Source organism: Sitodiplosis mosellana, unplaced genomic scaffold (genome assembly GCF_009176505.1).
Source record: "Sitodiplosis mosellana isolate CC-2019 unplaced genomic scaffold, AAFC_SMos_1.0 Smas_scaffold_5, whole genome shotgun sequence".
Lineage (NCBI taxonomy): Eukaryota > Metazoa > Arthropoda > Insecta > Diptera > Cecidomyiidae > Sitodiplosis > Sitodiplosis mosellana.
The window spans coordinates 3,323,877-3,337,750 of record NW_022595248.1 but is presented as its reverse complement, the minus strand read 5'-3'; the positions used below and the strand labels follow the sequence as shown (position 1 = coordinate 3,337,750).

The following is a 13,874-nucleotide window of genomic DNA, read 5'->3' as shown; positions in this document are numbered from 1 at the left end:
GTAAGTTTGACATTCTCACATTGAATTGGGATAAAAAATTTGATTATTTTTCCAATTTGAGCATTTCAAAAAGACAATTGAACCATTTCACTCAAAAATTCCCTTTTCATTCCCAATTCAGATGTTAACGACAATGGCCCAATCTTTGATGCTGAAGATAAAATTGGTTATATTTCCGAAAATGAGCCAATCGGTTCAACTGTCATGACTCTCTCGGCAAAGGATCCGGATTTACCACCAAATGGAGCGCCATTCTCGTACTATCTCGTTGGCGGTCGTCATAAATCGTTTGTGTCTATCGATAAATCTACCGGAGTGATGCGAACGACTCGTATTATCGATCGTGAATCAACGCCACAACTCGATGTCACCGTTGAGGTTGAAGACAGTGGAAGACCGAAAATGCGTTCACAACATCAAATCACCGTAAATATCATTGATCAAAATGATATGCCATCAACGTCACGCAATGCACGAATCCTTGTCTACGCGTTCAATCATCAAATTCCAATTGGTAAAGTTGCCGATGTAAAACCCAATGACTTGGATACAACCGGTGACTACAACTGTAAAATACTGAAAGAACGTAACAATCCAAATGGATTGAGTATACCAAGCGAATGTGAATTGCACACAACAACGACCACATCGATTCGTAGCTATTCATATTCAATATCCGGCAATGATGGCACTCATACTGATGTGATTTCATCTTTCGACGTCGAATTTGCTTTCTTCGATAACCAAACGGTGGAAAATTCCATCACAATCCACGTGAAGAATATGAGCGCTGAGACTTTCCTGTATTCGTTCTATCAAAACTTTTTGGACCTTGTGAAATCATCGCTTGATTCAGGAGACGATGTCATTTTGTACAGTTTGCGCAATCGAAATGAGAGCTTAGACTTGACGATGGCTGTTAAGAATGTGGCAACCGGATACCAAGTGCCAACTTACATCACGGAGAAATTGATTAAAAAATATGATGCTTTGAAACAATTGCTTCAAGTTCAGAATATTGTGATTGGTTTCTCGCCGTGCAACGATCATGCTTGTGATAACGGAGGCATTTGCAGCGAACAAATCCAAGTTTACAAAGAAATCGAAACGGTTGATAGTCAAAATTTGATATTCACATCGCCTTTGGTCAATCATGACTTTACGTGCAAATGCTCCGACAGTTACACCGGTCAAAAGTGTGATAAGCGTCAAGATCCATGCTCACCAAATCCATGCGAATTGGGTGCCCATTGCAGACGACAAGGCTATGACTTCCAGTGCATTTGCCCGCTACACCGTGAAGGCAAACGATGCCATTTGGATAAGGGTGATGTGTGCAGTAACAGTCCATGTAAAAACGGTGGTTCATGTCGCGAAAGCCCTGATGGATCGTCATTCTTCTGCTTGTGTCGACCCGGATATCGTGGAAATCAATGCGAAACCGTATCCGATTCGTGCCGACCAAACCCATGCTTGTATGGTGGTCAGTGTATCAGTTTGAAACCTGGGTACAAATGCAGTTGTCCCGATGGCCGTTACGGACGACACTGTGAACGTGCCACATTTGGATTCCAAGAATTGTCGTACATGTCATTCCCATCACTGGATGCGGCAACGAATGATATTTCAATCATTTTCGCGACGACAAAACCAAACGCATTGCTCATGTACAATTATGGCGTGCAAAGCGGAGGACGATCTGATTTCATTGCAATGGAATTGGTGCAAGGAAAGGCCATATTTTCATTTGGTGGATCGCTAACGGCTATTACGTCAGTGGTGACGAGCAACGTAGAAGGAAATATTGCAAACGGCCAATGGCACAAAGTTACAGCAACGAGAAATGGACGTGTTATGTCATTGAGTGTGGCGAAGTGCACCGATTATGGCGATTCCTGTGATGAATGCCGCCCGGGTGATGCGTCATGCTACTCCGATGATATCGGTTTGACTGGGTAAGATATCGAATCTTTTTTTAAAACATAAATCATTTCATTTTTTAATTTCAGAAAGAGTTTTCGTTTTAAAAAAAAAATCTGATTTTCTTCATGAATTCAATCTAAAACAAATACTTTCCGTCCCATTTCAGAACGCTAAACTTCAACAAGCACCCACTCTATATTGGCGGCTTATCGTCAGCTGATCCAGTACTGGAACGACCTGGCCAAATCCATTCCGATGACTTTGTCGGTTGTATGCACAGCGTTTCGATCAATGGCCGTGCACTGAACCTAAGCAGTCCAATCAAATCGAAAGGAATTCTACCAACTTGCAACCGAAAATCCGGCTCATGTACACAAACTTTGCCACAAAATCCAACGTTAACACGATGTGGTTCATTCTCTGACTGTTCCGATCGTTTCCATTACTCAATGTGTCGATGTGGTGGCAATCTATTGTCGCCCGACTGTTACAATTCACTTGACGCAATTTCGCTTGGTGATGGTGGTTTCGTCGAATTCCTAATATCCGAAAAGCATCGTCGTATGCAATTGCTGGAGAATTTCTACTTCGGAATGAATGCATGGTCAACAAACTTTGGAAAACGCAATAAACGATCACAAATTTCAAACAACGCCACATTTGCCACATCCGATGGATTTGATGTGCCAAAATCGATGAGTATGCGGTTCCGAACACTTCGACCCAATGGCTTGATTTTCTATACGGCAACTAACAAACATTACACCTCGCTTGAACTGAGAAACGGTAAAATTGTGTACCAATCAAATCAATCGTATGCGGTGAATATGACGATAAACGGCTTGGAAAGTTTGTCCGATGGCAAATGGCACAATGTTACATTGTATTCATACAATCGAGCGTTGGCCATTTATGTGGATGGCAAACGAGTCGGCGATGAATTGGATGCACCAAATGTACACGATTTCCTTGATCCATATTTGACAACACTTTCAATCGGTAGTGCAAGACGTGAATTGTTTGGCAAAGACAATATGCCACCAGGTTTCGAAGGATGTTTTGCCAATTTCACCATCAACAATGAAATTCAACCGTTCAACGGATCGGGCAGTATTTTCAAGGAGATCCTTTCACACGGCCGAGTTTATCAAGGTTGTCATAGTATCGCTGGAATTGGAGCCGCTCAAACAACCGATCCATTGAGCATTGGAATTACACTGGTGATCATTTTCTTCGTAATTCTGCTTGTCGCTATTTTCGCGTCGTTCGTCGTATTTCGGTGGCGGAAGCAATACAAAGAGAAATCGGGTGGCCCTGGTTCAATTCAGAACAAACATTCAGCTGGATCGACGCTGTTGGCTGGCAGTGGTATGGGATCATCGACAAATGATTGTGTCATCAGTCGTGGATTGCATTCACCCGATGCGTCTGTTGGTTTTCACGGAGAAAATGCCGACATCATTCGACCGCACCATATTGTCGGCCCAGAGTTGATATCGAAAAAGTATAAAGAACGCGATATCACGAATGAACATCAACGACCCCAGCGACCAGATATAATCGAACGAGAGGTGGTTAGCAAAAGTCCACCGTTACGAGATGAACACTCGATTCCAATGCCCAATCAACATCATGCTCACGACCATCCTGGAGGTGTTGATTTGAGTGAAAGTGGCTTCCCAGAGCATTACGATTTGGAAAATGCCAGTTCGATTGCACCATCCGACATTGACGTTGTTTACCATTACAAAGGCTATCGCGAAGCGGGCGGTGTACGAAAATACAAAGCAACACCACCGCCAGTTTCATCGTACACCCATCACAAACACACTCCAAGCGCACCACAGCAACAGCATCGGCATTCGCCACATCATGCGAGCCCATTTCCTCGCATTCCACCACAAACTAGTCAGACACAATCAACAAATGGCATTCGCCAGCATCAAAGCACACCGTTAGCTCGTCTATCGCCCAGCTCTGAGCTCAGTTCACAACGACCGCGCATTCTTACACTGCACGATATATCCGGCAAACCGCTCCAGAGTGCATTGCTCGCAACGACCTCGAGTTCGGGCGGTGTTGGCAAAGATGCGTTGCACAGTAACAGCGAACGTAGTTTAAATAGCCCGGTGATGTCACAGTTATCCGGTCAAAGTTCAAGTGCGAGCCGAACAAAACCGGTACCACCGCAACCAAAGATGAAAGCCATTAGCCCGCCAATGGGACTGACAGCTGAGGAAATTCAACGGTTAAATGTTCGACCACGAACTTCAAGCCTAGTGTCAACGTTGAGCAGTGAAGTACCACGAGCGGGTGGTTCACATCATTTAAGTCATTTGCACTCAAATGTTGATGCACAAAGCTCAACATCGACTGATGAGAGTGATGCCAATGACAGTTTTACTTGCTCCGAAATTGAATACGATGATCTAAACAGACACATGATCGATCCGAATCGAGAAATCCTAGATTCAGATCGACAAATCATCGATTCGGATCGAGAGAATGAACGAGCTGATATGGCAAATAAACCACCACCATTGCCACCTCCATCGTATGACGGCTTTGACTCATCATTTCGTGGATCGCTCAGCACTTTGGTCGCTTCGGATGACGAACTCTCAAATCACATTAGCAATATGTACCGGCCACAGAATGCCGCATCACCTTCAACACTCGGATGGGACTATCTGCTGAATTGGGGTTTGAATTTCGAGAAATTAATGGGCGTTTTCAATGACATTGCCGAATTACCTGATTCAGTAAATGGAAATGTATTGCCACCAATACGGCATATGCCAAACAACGTACAAAATCCACCAGAGGAATATGTATAAAAATGTAGGAGTAGATGAAGGAGATTTGTAAAAAAAAATGGAATGAATTTCAATATATAAACACTTGCAAATATACGATTTTTGAATCGAAATTATTGGAGATGAAGCGACACCTTGTATCAAGCTGTTGTTAGCTTCGTTTGATTAAGAATGAAAGAAAATAATCAACGAATTTGACGAAACTATTTCGTAGTATAAACAAAAAAAAAAAATTCAAAATTGTCTTACGAAACGAACAAACAATAAATTGTGTCGATAATAATTAAAAATTGTGCTATATTTTCGATCAAAAGAAAAATCCTAATTATGTTGCCGAATGTTAATAATAGCCCTAAACGAAATTAGCCGCTAACATTTATTTACATAGAATTAAAATGAGATAAAGGTGATGAAAGAAAAACATAAGAAGAGAATTGATCGATGTAAAGCGTCTTGCCATATGGTTTTATACGTTTTAAGCATAGGACAACAAAAAATTGACGGAAACGAGTGTTTCTGTCCCAGAAATAATTTCAACCACTAATTTTACGTAGGTCAAAACAAAACAAAACAAAACATGACATTAATTCTTAGCATTCTTGACTATTAATGAAGACTGTATTTTTACCCAATGTAAATAAAACTCATTAGTGCAAGGATATCGTTTTTTTAAATATAGATAGTTCAAACTAGCTTAAAAGTCAGTTAGTTTCTCACTGTCAATCAATTTTGAAATTTAACTGCAAATAAATTCCAAAACATTCAAATGTTATGTGAGACATATTGGTTGGAGTGCGTTTCTTTTAATTTAAAATTTTGTAAATTTTAGATGTAAAACTACCCGAAATTTTAAAGAAAAATAAATTAATAAAAAAAACAGTTCAAAATGCACAATAAAATTCAATGTTTTATTTAACGTATTTTTTATGATTGCAGATAAATAGATACAGCGGCTCAAATACAAATACACGCTGAAAACGGTCGTTATGCTGTAGTTATGCACACACTGATTGTGTGTGAATGTATTAGCGACAATAAGTGTGGTATAATATGGTACACATATAATATTTCATTGCCATCAATCCAAATTAATGTACATACGTTGTATCGAAAAACAATTTAAATTTTTTTCTTCAAACTTTTGAAAATTCAATTCGAAAATCAAAACTGCATTTATAAGATCTTTCTTGAGGCCGCGCGAAATCAAACGGAAAGCATATCAATAAAACCATGAATTAAAAAAAGGAGAGATAACTGGCTACACACACACACACACAGAGAGAGACGAACATTCAGTTTTATATATATATATAGATAGATTTTTGACAATATTAAAATGACTTGCATAAAACAAAGTATACTACGATTAAAACTACATTCCATGTAGTGCTTACGATAATAATTTGATGTTCAAACTCAGCATAGCCAATACTTTCACTTAATTTGGCTTAAATAATAGAATTTAATGATAAACATACTGTGAATGCTGATACTTTATACTGAAAATCGTTTGTTTGTTATCAATTCATGTTTGTTTTTGTCAGCTGTACCACACAGTTTTGCTGTTGTTTCCGGCACAATCGCTAATTATTATCGCTAGAGAGATAATCTTATCGCATGAAAAAGTGACTCGATTATTGCATTCATCTTCAATGGACCATAATTTTTAGAGTTGAATGTTTCAATTTAGTTCAATTCAGAATGTTTTGACTGCTTAAACGGTGAGGAGCTTGCGTTTGAGACGAAATGGCTGGTAAGAAATCAAATTGTTAATTGTAAATTGAATACGCGGTGTGGAAAAAAAAATTTACATTAAAAATTATAAGTTGAGTCACTGAAAGAATGTTTTTATTTTTTTGAAGATAATCAAACAAAGATAATTGTTGGAACAGCCATAGCGTTAACAACAACAGCGGTTGGAGTTGCTGCATATTTGTATCAAAGAAATGCCCCCGAGTCGATTCCGACAAAGTGAGTTGACAAAAATAGACTGCAATGAGTATTACGATAACCTTCACATAATCATTCCAGATGGAAAAAGGTCGGTCAACTCAGTGAATTATATTGTTACCCTGTGAAATCATGCGGTGCAATAAAGCGCGACTCATTCGATTGTCATGTGCTTGGACTGCGATGTGAAAATCTGTTTGACCGCTGTTTTGCTGTTTCACTTAACAATAAACAGATTTCGGGTCGAACTTATCCGAAAATGTGGCTTATTCAACCGAGAGTTGAAGGCAATCAACTCATTTTATCAGCACCAAACCAAAGTGATTTGGTCATAAATTTAGACACATTGAAAGACTTGCCAATTAATAATGAAATAGAGCTGTGGTATTGTGAAGTTGGCGGCGTTGATGCTGGTCAAGAAGCAGCTGATTGGCTATCGAATTTTATTGATGAAAAGCTGGGAAGCGTTCGCTTGATTTACTATCCACATTCGTATGCAGCGAAAGTCAAACCAAAAATAGCAAACAAATACAAGGCGTACAAAGATTCAGACACTGGCAGCTATCAGGAAGAAACCAGCTACTTACTTATAAACCAAGCATCGATCGATGAATTAAACACTAACTTCGATCATGTGGTCGTACCGTTACAATTTCGACCGAATTTAGTTGTGCAAGGATCGACAGCTTACGAAGAAGACAATTGGAAATGGATTCGAATTGGTGAAAATGTTATATTTCGTGGATTAAAACGTTGTCCACGGTGAGATAGAATGTGAAATTTGAAAAATTGCACCTTTTTGCACAAAACTTACTTATTTTTCTCCCTTTTTTATAGGTGCATATTTACAACTGTAAATCCGGAGACAGCCGAGCGCAATCCACAACTTGAACCATTAAGAACATTAAAAAAGACACGTCCTTCACTAGATGGCATGCCTTATATGGGCCAAAATTTGGCAATACGTGTACCAGGAACGATTTCAATTGGCGATTTCGTTTACATCAACGACGACAGTGAAGCTTGAACATTTACATTTTTTGGATTGAATTAATTTATTTTCAAAATATAGGTAGTAAAAATATAGTATTGCATTGTTTTATGATGTATGGAAAATGTCGACTTGAATTAAAATGAGTTTTGATACATGTTTCAATGTAACGGAGAGTTATGCAAGATGTAGTGAATGTACATTTTTCATTTTCACAAATCCTTCGACGCCGCGTTAAGGTGCAATAAGCACACATGTATATCAATTTGTACGTTTATTTGTTGACAATGCATTCATTCTCTCTGCCACCACCACCACCGCCATCACACAATATCTTCTATGGTGGGCCAGATCCTTAAACACACTCAGTTTCCGCTGAAAATTTATATTTTGTCGAGAGGTGTACGCTGAATTTTCAACTTGAAATTGTTGCTCTTATATCCGATTTATTGCATAACAAAACACAACTTCTCAACAGGAATTACAATTTATTCAAGAGGACGTCATGGCATCTTTATGGAAAACGGAACAGAAGGCGTAAATACCAAGCTTTTGAATGCTGTTCAGCTTCTCCATTTGTGAGAATATGAAAGAAAAATAAAACTAATTTTTTCCACTCTTAAAATAAATACGATTTTGGCATAATCTTTAAAATACAATGTATTAGCAGTGATTGAGTATGAAGAAAATGTAGTGCATTTTGATTTGCATTGTGTTTGATTAATTGATATTTATTGAGCTTGATTTAAGCTGTCTTGCTTAAATTTGACTCTGTTTCAACTTTGTACCTCAGTAATGAAATTAGTAGAGGCGTCTTGGCGTCTCACGTCAAATCTTACCCATGTATTTGTATACGAAGAAAGCGACCTTGGTTTGACAGATACCATTGCCAACGTTAAAAGGGTGAGTTCAGTGTCGGTATTGTTTAATGAAATGTACTAAACACGTAATTGTGTATTACAATCATTATGAGTTGTATGGAAAAAAATTCACTTTCAATTGAAAATGTGGGATATAATGTCTATAAAGAGACAAAAGAATGATTTGCCATTTATTATTTTGTAATAGTGTTTTTTTGTCAGATAATATAGGGCTTTTTTTTTAAACAAAATCTCACGTTAAATCTTACCCATGCACGTTTTTTGTGCATTATTCACTATTTTGGGTTGCAAGACATGAAATTGGTCGTGCCGTGTTTTAAACTTGATGATGACAATTTTTTTCACTCTTCTTTTTTGGGCATTTTGATGCAAAAAGTCGAAAAAACTGTGATTTTCTTTTCTAAATTGGGTTTATGAATGGAAAAGTGATTTTGTATAAAATTGGATAAACAATAAATAAAATCTTCATCAGAACCGTGCAAGAAGATATTAGTTTCACCAATCAGAGGGCGACATAGAAAACATTCAATTTAGTACATCTGTCAAAAAGCACGATTCTTTGCTATAGCAGGTATAAAACTCTTTTCTATCCCATCGGAGTGTGAATCTAAGAGCATTTGCTTGTGTGTCATACTGCCAAAGTCATTCTTACTCCTCGACACATTACCACTCTACGCCCCATGAAAATTGCCTCATTTGTGGCGTTTTATTTTCGTAATGTGATCATCTTTCGATTACAGTTTTAAAACTTTAGATTTGTTGAAATTGATGTGTTTGAATTAGTATTTCTTTATAAAATCATAAAATTTGCCATAGTTTCAATCATTGAAACAACAAAGTGCAATTCTAAATGTGCAAACAGCATCTTATACAGATTCTATTGAATAAATTTATATATTAAATTAAATTGTTTGTGCACTATTCAAGTATGGAATCTAAGTTCTCAACTTGTTATCACGGGTGCAAATATTCCGACATCTAAGCAGCCAGTCCCAATATTTTCCAATTTTTGACTGGCTAAAAGCGAATATCTGGTACAAAAAGAATGATCATATTTAACAGCAACCACAGTCGAAAATGTCCCAATTTAAATTGTCTGGCTAAAATCTCATCGTACTTTACAATTTTTCCAATTTTTTCAAACAGAACTTCTTATCTTCAGTCGCTAATTTGTAGATTTTAGTTACAGTCATTCATTTTCCATCCGTGAATTGACAAAAATATACTCTTTAATCTGTACTTGGGCTAAATCGGTATTTACCAACAAAGTGCGCTGTAAATGGAAAATATTCAGCAATGAATGCTCTAAAGGCATCTATACGGATTACATGGAAGTATAAGTAAATGCTTTCATCATAAGGTTTACCCAAATATTGGAAATGGCATTTGTTAGAAATGACATTTTGAACGTTATTTATGGTTCAAGTCAGTGAACTTCCGATAGGGATAAAAGCAATTCAAACTGAACTCTGAACGGTTTTGGATTTGCTGAATATATTACCATTGCGCATCACGGTGTTGGTATTTACCGAAAGCATGACCCAAAGCACTCTTGAGTGAATTACGTCGAATGATTAACATACTAAAGAGAGACTACTACTCTTGAGTTTAATTTAAAAAATCAACTATGAACTGGCTGTCAAATATTCCAAAACTTTGTGTCAAAAAGGTGCAATATAAATTTAGTCTTCAAAATAGAGGAATTTATAAATTCATTCGATTTAGTATTTCAATAAATTCAATTTAGCGTCGATCAATTGCTCGAAACGTTATGTAATAAGAAGAGGATGCTCGGCAGATCTATGAAAAGGATTAAAAAAAACAAAATTTGAGCTAAAGCTCAAAAATCCAAATAATTCAATGAAATTCTTACATCTCCAAACGCCTGCAAAGTGCAGCCAACTACGCCCAAGCCATTGAAATAGACCGGTCGTTGAGAGCGAGCGATGATTAAAATGATGTATTTCCGCAGCTCCGGAGGATAATCACGCCAATTCGAGTTGTAAACCATATCTTCAATTGATGAGACTCGATCGGTTGTATGAGTGGCGTAGTATGAGATAAAAGCCGGCCAGAACAAAGCGCAAAGAATACAAGATACGTCCCACAATAGAGCTGATGAATCGAAATTTGTAACAGACTGAGAAAAAGAAATCGGTTATTGGGTGGAAAATTATAAGGGAATTAAAAATATTTATACGATGTACGTACCACTTCGATATCATACATTGAGATCGACAGAAAGATGGCATTCGATGGAAGCAGAGCAAATATTGATCCGCTGCTAATGGCTACCAGCATATTGGAAATCCTGTCAAATAATTCAATCAAATCAGTACACTGTTTGTAGCTTGCTACTCAGCGATGCACGTCACCAGTTAATCGGCTGGTACACAGTACATTTGACCAGTTGCGACTTCGGTCAAACTTCCGTTGTTGCGAATATGCATCAAAGCATACTGTGACTTGTGTATATGGTTTACGAGTTACAACGTGTGTGCACAGCGCGAACTGAGACGAAGCACCACTTCGTGAGAAGTCGCACGTCATGCACACACGGTGTAACTGGTGAACCATATACACGAGTCACAGCATGCTTTGATGCATATTCGCAACAACAGAAGTTTGACCGAAGTCGCAACTGGTCAAATGTACTGTATACCAGCCGATTAACTGGTGACGTGCATCGCTGAGTACAGAACAAAAACTTGGAAAATGTTTGTGGAGAATGGGGGAAACGAGATGTCTAAAAGTGGGAACGCATATGACAGAATATACCAAGCTGCGGGATCGGAGGGCGCAAGAGAGCATAAAACAAAATATGAACTCCAAAACTAAAAAAACACGACAAAACAGTTGAAAAGGTGGATTTTCTTGTTGAAAAAATTATTTTTCTCTCATTGTCATACATTTTATCCTTTTTTCGTACATTTTCCAATTTCTTGTCGTACGTTTCTCTGTTTAAAGATACGACATCAATTCAATTTATCCAAAAATTACTTACTCATAGATGATGCTATGAAATTTAATTATATTGCATAGCTGAGCGATGATTTTTTGACGAAGTTTCTCGACTTTTTGTGGTATTTTTTCCGTTTGCATATGTTCGACGTCCGTTTCGACCGAATTGATCAACAAATTGATATGGTCGACCATGGCATTGATGTAGTGGCAGCAGCTCACAAAGTATGACGTAACCGAAGTCATGCATAATGCGTAACATAATGCCATACTAAACTGAATGATCCACGTCATTAACCATCCCAAAACCTTTGTTCGGTCAAAAGGAACAACTATGAAAAACGATAGGTGCCAAGATGAAGTGTCGTAGTTCCCAAAAGCGATGCAGATTAGCGCGTACACCAGAACAATTGTGAATGAGGATGTGTGGAAAACCACAAAATAGGTAAATCGTTGAGTGCGTTTTCGACATTTTTGTTCACATTCCCAGTAAATGTTGTTCACCTCACTGTTGTCTTCATCTTATTTAAGATACATATAAGGTTAATAAAATAATGACATTATATTGATAAACTGAATTCTTAAAGTGGAAATTCAAGGGGCTCATTTGAAAAACGCCTGAAGAATTTTTCTGAAAAATGTTAGAACCTACAAAACAGACTCATTTTATTTTTTACCATACACAGTACAATGAAGTTTAGGTCACCAAAAATCAAAAAAATCAGCTAAACTTCTGTATTAAATTCAATGCTACCACAATAACCAATACTCTACATCGTACATCATAATGTATGGAACTGAACATTTTCAATTATCGTATTGGTAATAACGTTTTAATCTAAATTTGTAGTTAGTCACAGATTATAATTAAACATAAACACAGAATCTGTTTTGGGATTAAAAAATCCAAAGTTTTGAAACCCGAGGAAGAAAAAAAAACGAAATTTACATTTAATGTACATTGTACAATATGTACGTTTCATGTAACGAAAAAAAATGAAATAAAATGAATGAAATACCTTCATCAACGATGCGCTGTAGTTCAAGATGTAAATTCTTCACTTTGATCATTTCGATTCCGATACCAAGGAACATGCCTAAACACTGAATCGCAGAAAAACATATTTTAAACGCACCCAAAGCGGGCTTGACTTCGGACGGGTATTTCAGAACAAATGCACCGCTTGCCGCCAAAGCAATTGCCATTACGACAAACAAATAGTAGGTAAAAAAGGACTTGAAAAATTCATTGGTCGGCTCGGTTAAACGATTTGAATAAATGCCCAAATAGGTCATGTACTTTCGATTGGATCTTAGAACTTTGAATTTTGTCATTTTCACAGCAAATCTTATTAACTTTCGAGTTAGATTTCTATGTATATACGTATTGAAATAGAATTTCTTTTAAAAAAATTGCCCGAAAAAACTTAGTTGAGTTTGTTTGCGTGAAAATGTGATCGATAACGACACAAATTTATTTTTATAAAGGGGGAAATGTTTATTCAAAATTATAACGCGTTATCATTTTCAATTTCAAAGCAAAACTGAACTATTAAAATGAAATGTGACAAATTACTTGCTTAAATTTTGTTTGTTTTAGTTTTAGCAAGTTAGTTTTTTGATTTCTTTTTTTTTGGGATTTACAATCTTCAATATATGGAGAATTAAGATTATAGCAGCTTTCGGTTGATCGTATTGAAGTCTAGTGTAGTCTTCAAACCTTGCTTACCGGCCTTTTATACCACTTTTTCATTTCAATTATTCAGTAAGAATTCGATTGCAAGTAAGGACATATTTTTCGTCATATTAACCCATTAGTAATGGGTGATTCTTAGAAAAAAGTTTCCTTTCAACTTTGAATGATTGCAATACTAAAACCTGAAGATGAAAAAAATGTTTCCATAATCCAAAAATTAATAGTTGACCAATAGTAGTGTAAAATTGATAGTTGACCTTAAAATATGTCTAACATCAGCTTATATATATGAAAATAAATGAACAAAATCACTTTTTAGCCATATTTTGTGAATGCAACGTTAGGACGCAAATGAGTTAATGACGTCAAACGAAACAAACATCATCAAAAATTCAGGCTAGGATTGTGAAAATGCCCAGGTGAAAATGCGGTTTTCAAGTAATGTGTAATAGAAATCGAGAAAATATATTTTCTGTCTCGCAATAATATAAACAAGCGATAAAACGGATGAAATCGAGTTTCAAGCGGAAAGTGTATTCAATTTGAATTCTTTCGGTATTTATCATATAAAAACGATGAGAAAAGATACCTTCGTTGTTCAATTGAAGTAAAATATTTGGCATAAAGAGAATCATTAGCGTTATCGATTTGCGGTT

At 36.9% G+C, this 13,874-nt stretch overlaps 2 protein-coding genes across 2 annotated transcripts in view; both read left to right on the top strand.

The window, feature by feature from the left end:
* Nucleotides 1-5,638, top strand: part of LOC129567123 (cadherin-related tumor suppressor) — a 155,770-nt gene extending 150,132 nt beyond the window's left edge. The window contains exons 11-12 of the mRNA XM_055443730.1: nt 122-1,955; nt 2,090-5,638. Coding sequence (XP_055299705.1) covers nt 122-1,955; nt 2,090-4,760 — 4,505 coding nt within the window. The 3' untranslated portion in view covers nt 4,761-5,638. The remainder of the gene's footprint in view (nt 1-121; nt 1,956-2,089) is intronic.
* A 762-nt stretch (nt 5,639-6,400) lies between these two features.
* LOC129566783 (mitochondrial amidoxime-reducing component 1-like) lies at nt 6,401-7,892 on the top strand. Its single transcript, XM_055443009.1, has 4 exons — nt 6,401-6,492; nt 6,602-6,710; nt 6,771-7,451; nt 7,527-7,892. The coding sequence occupies exons 1-4, from the start codon at nt 6,486-6,488 to the stop codon at nt 7,714-7,716; spliced, it is 987 nt and encodes a 328-aa protein (XP_055298984.1). The 5' UTR covers nt 6,401-6,485; the 3' UTR covers nt 7,717-7,892.
* The last annotated feature ends 5,982 nt before the right edge of the window (nt 7,893-13,874 follow it).

Coding starts and splice junctions, on each gene's coding strand:
- LOC129566783 (XM_055443009.1), top strand. Junction 6,711..6,770: donor CCCGAGTCGATTCCGACAAA/GTGAGTTGACAA, acceptor TAATCATTCCAG/ATGGAAAAAGGTCGGTCAAC. Junction 7,452..7,526: donor GGATTAAAACGTTGTCCACG/GTGAGATAGAAT, acceptor CCTTTTTTATAG/GTGCATATTTACAACTGTAA.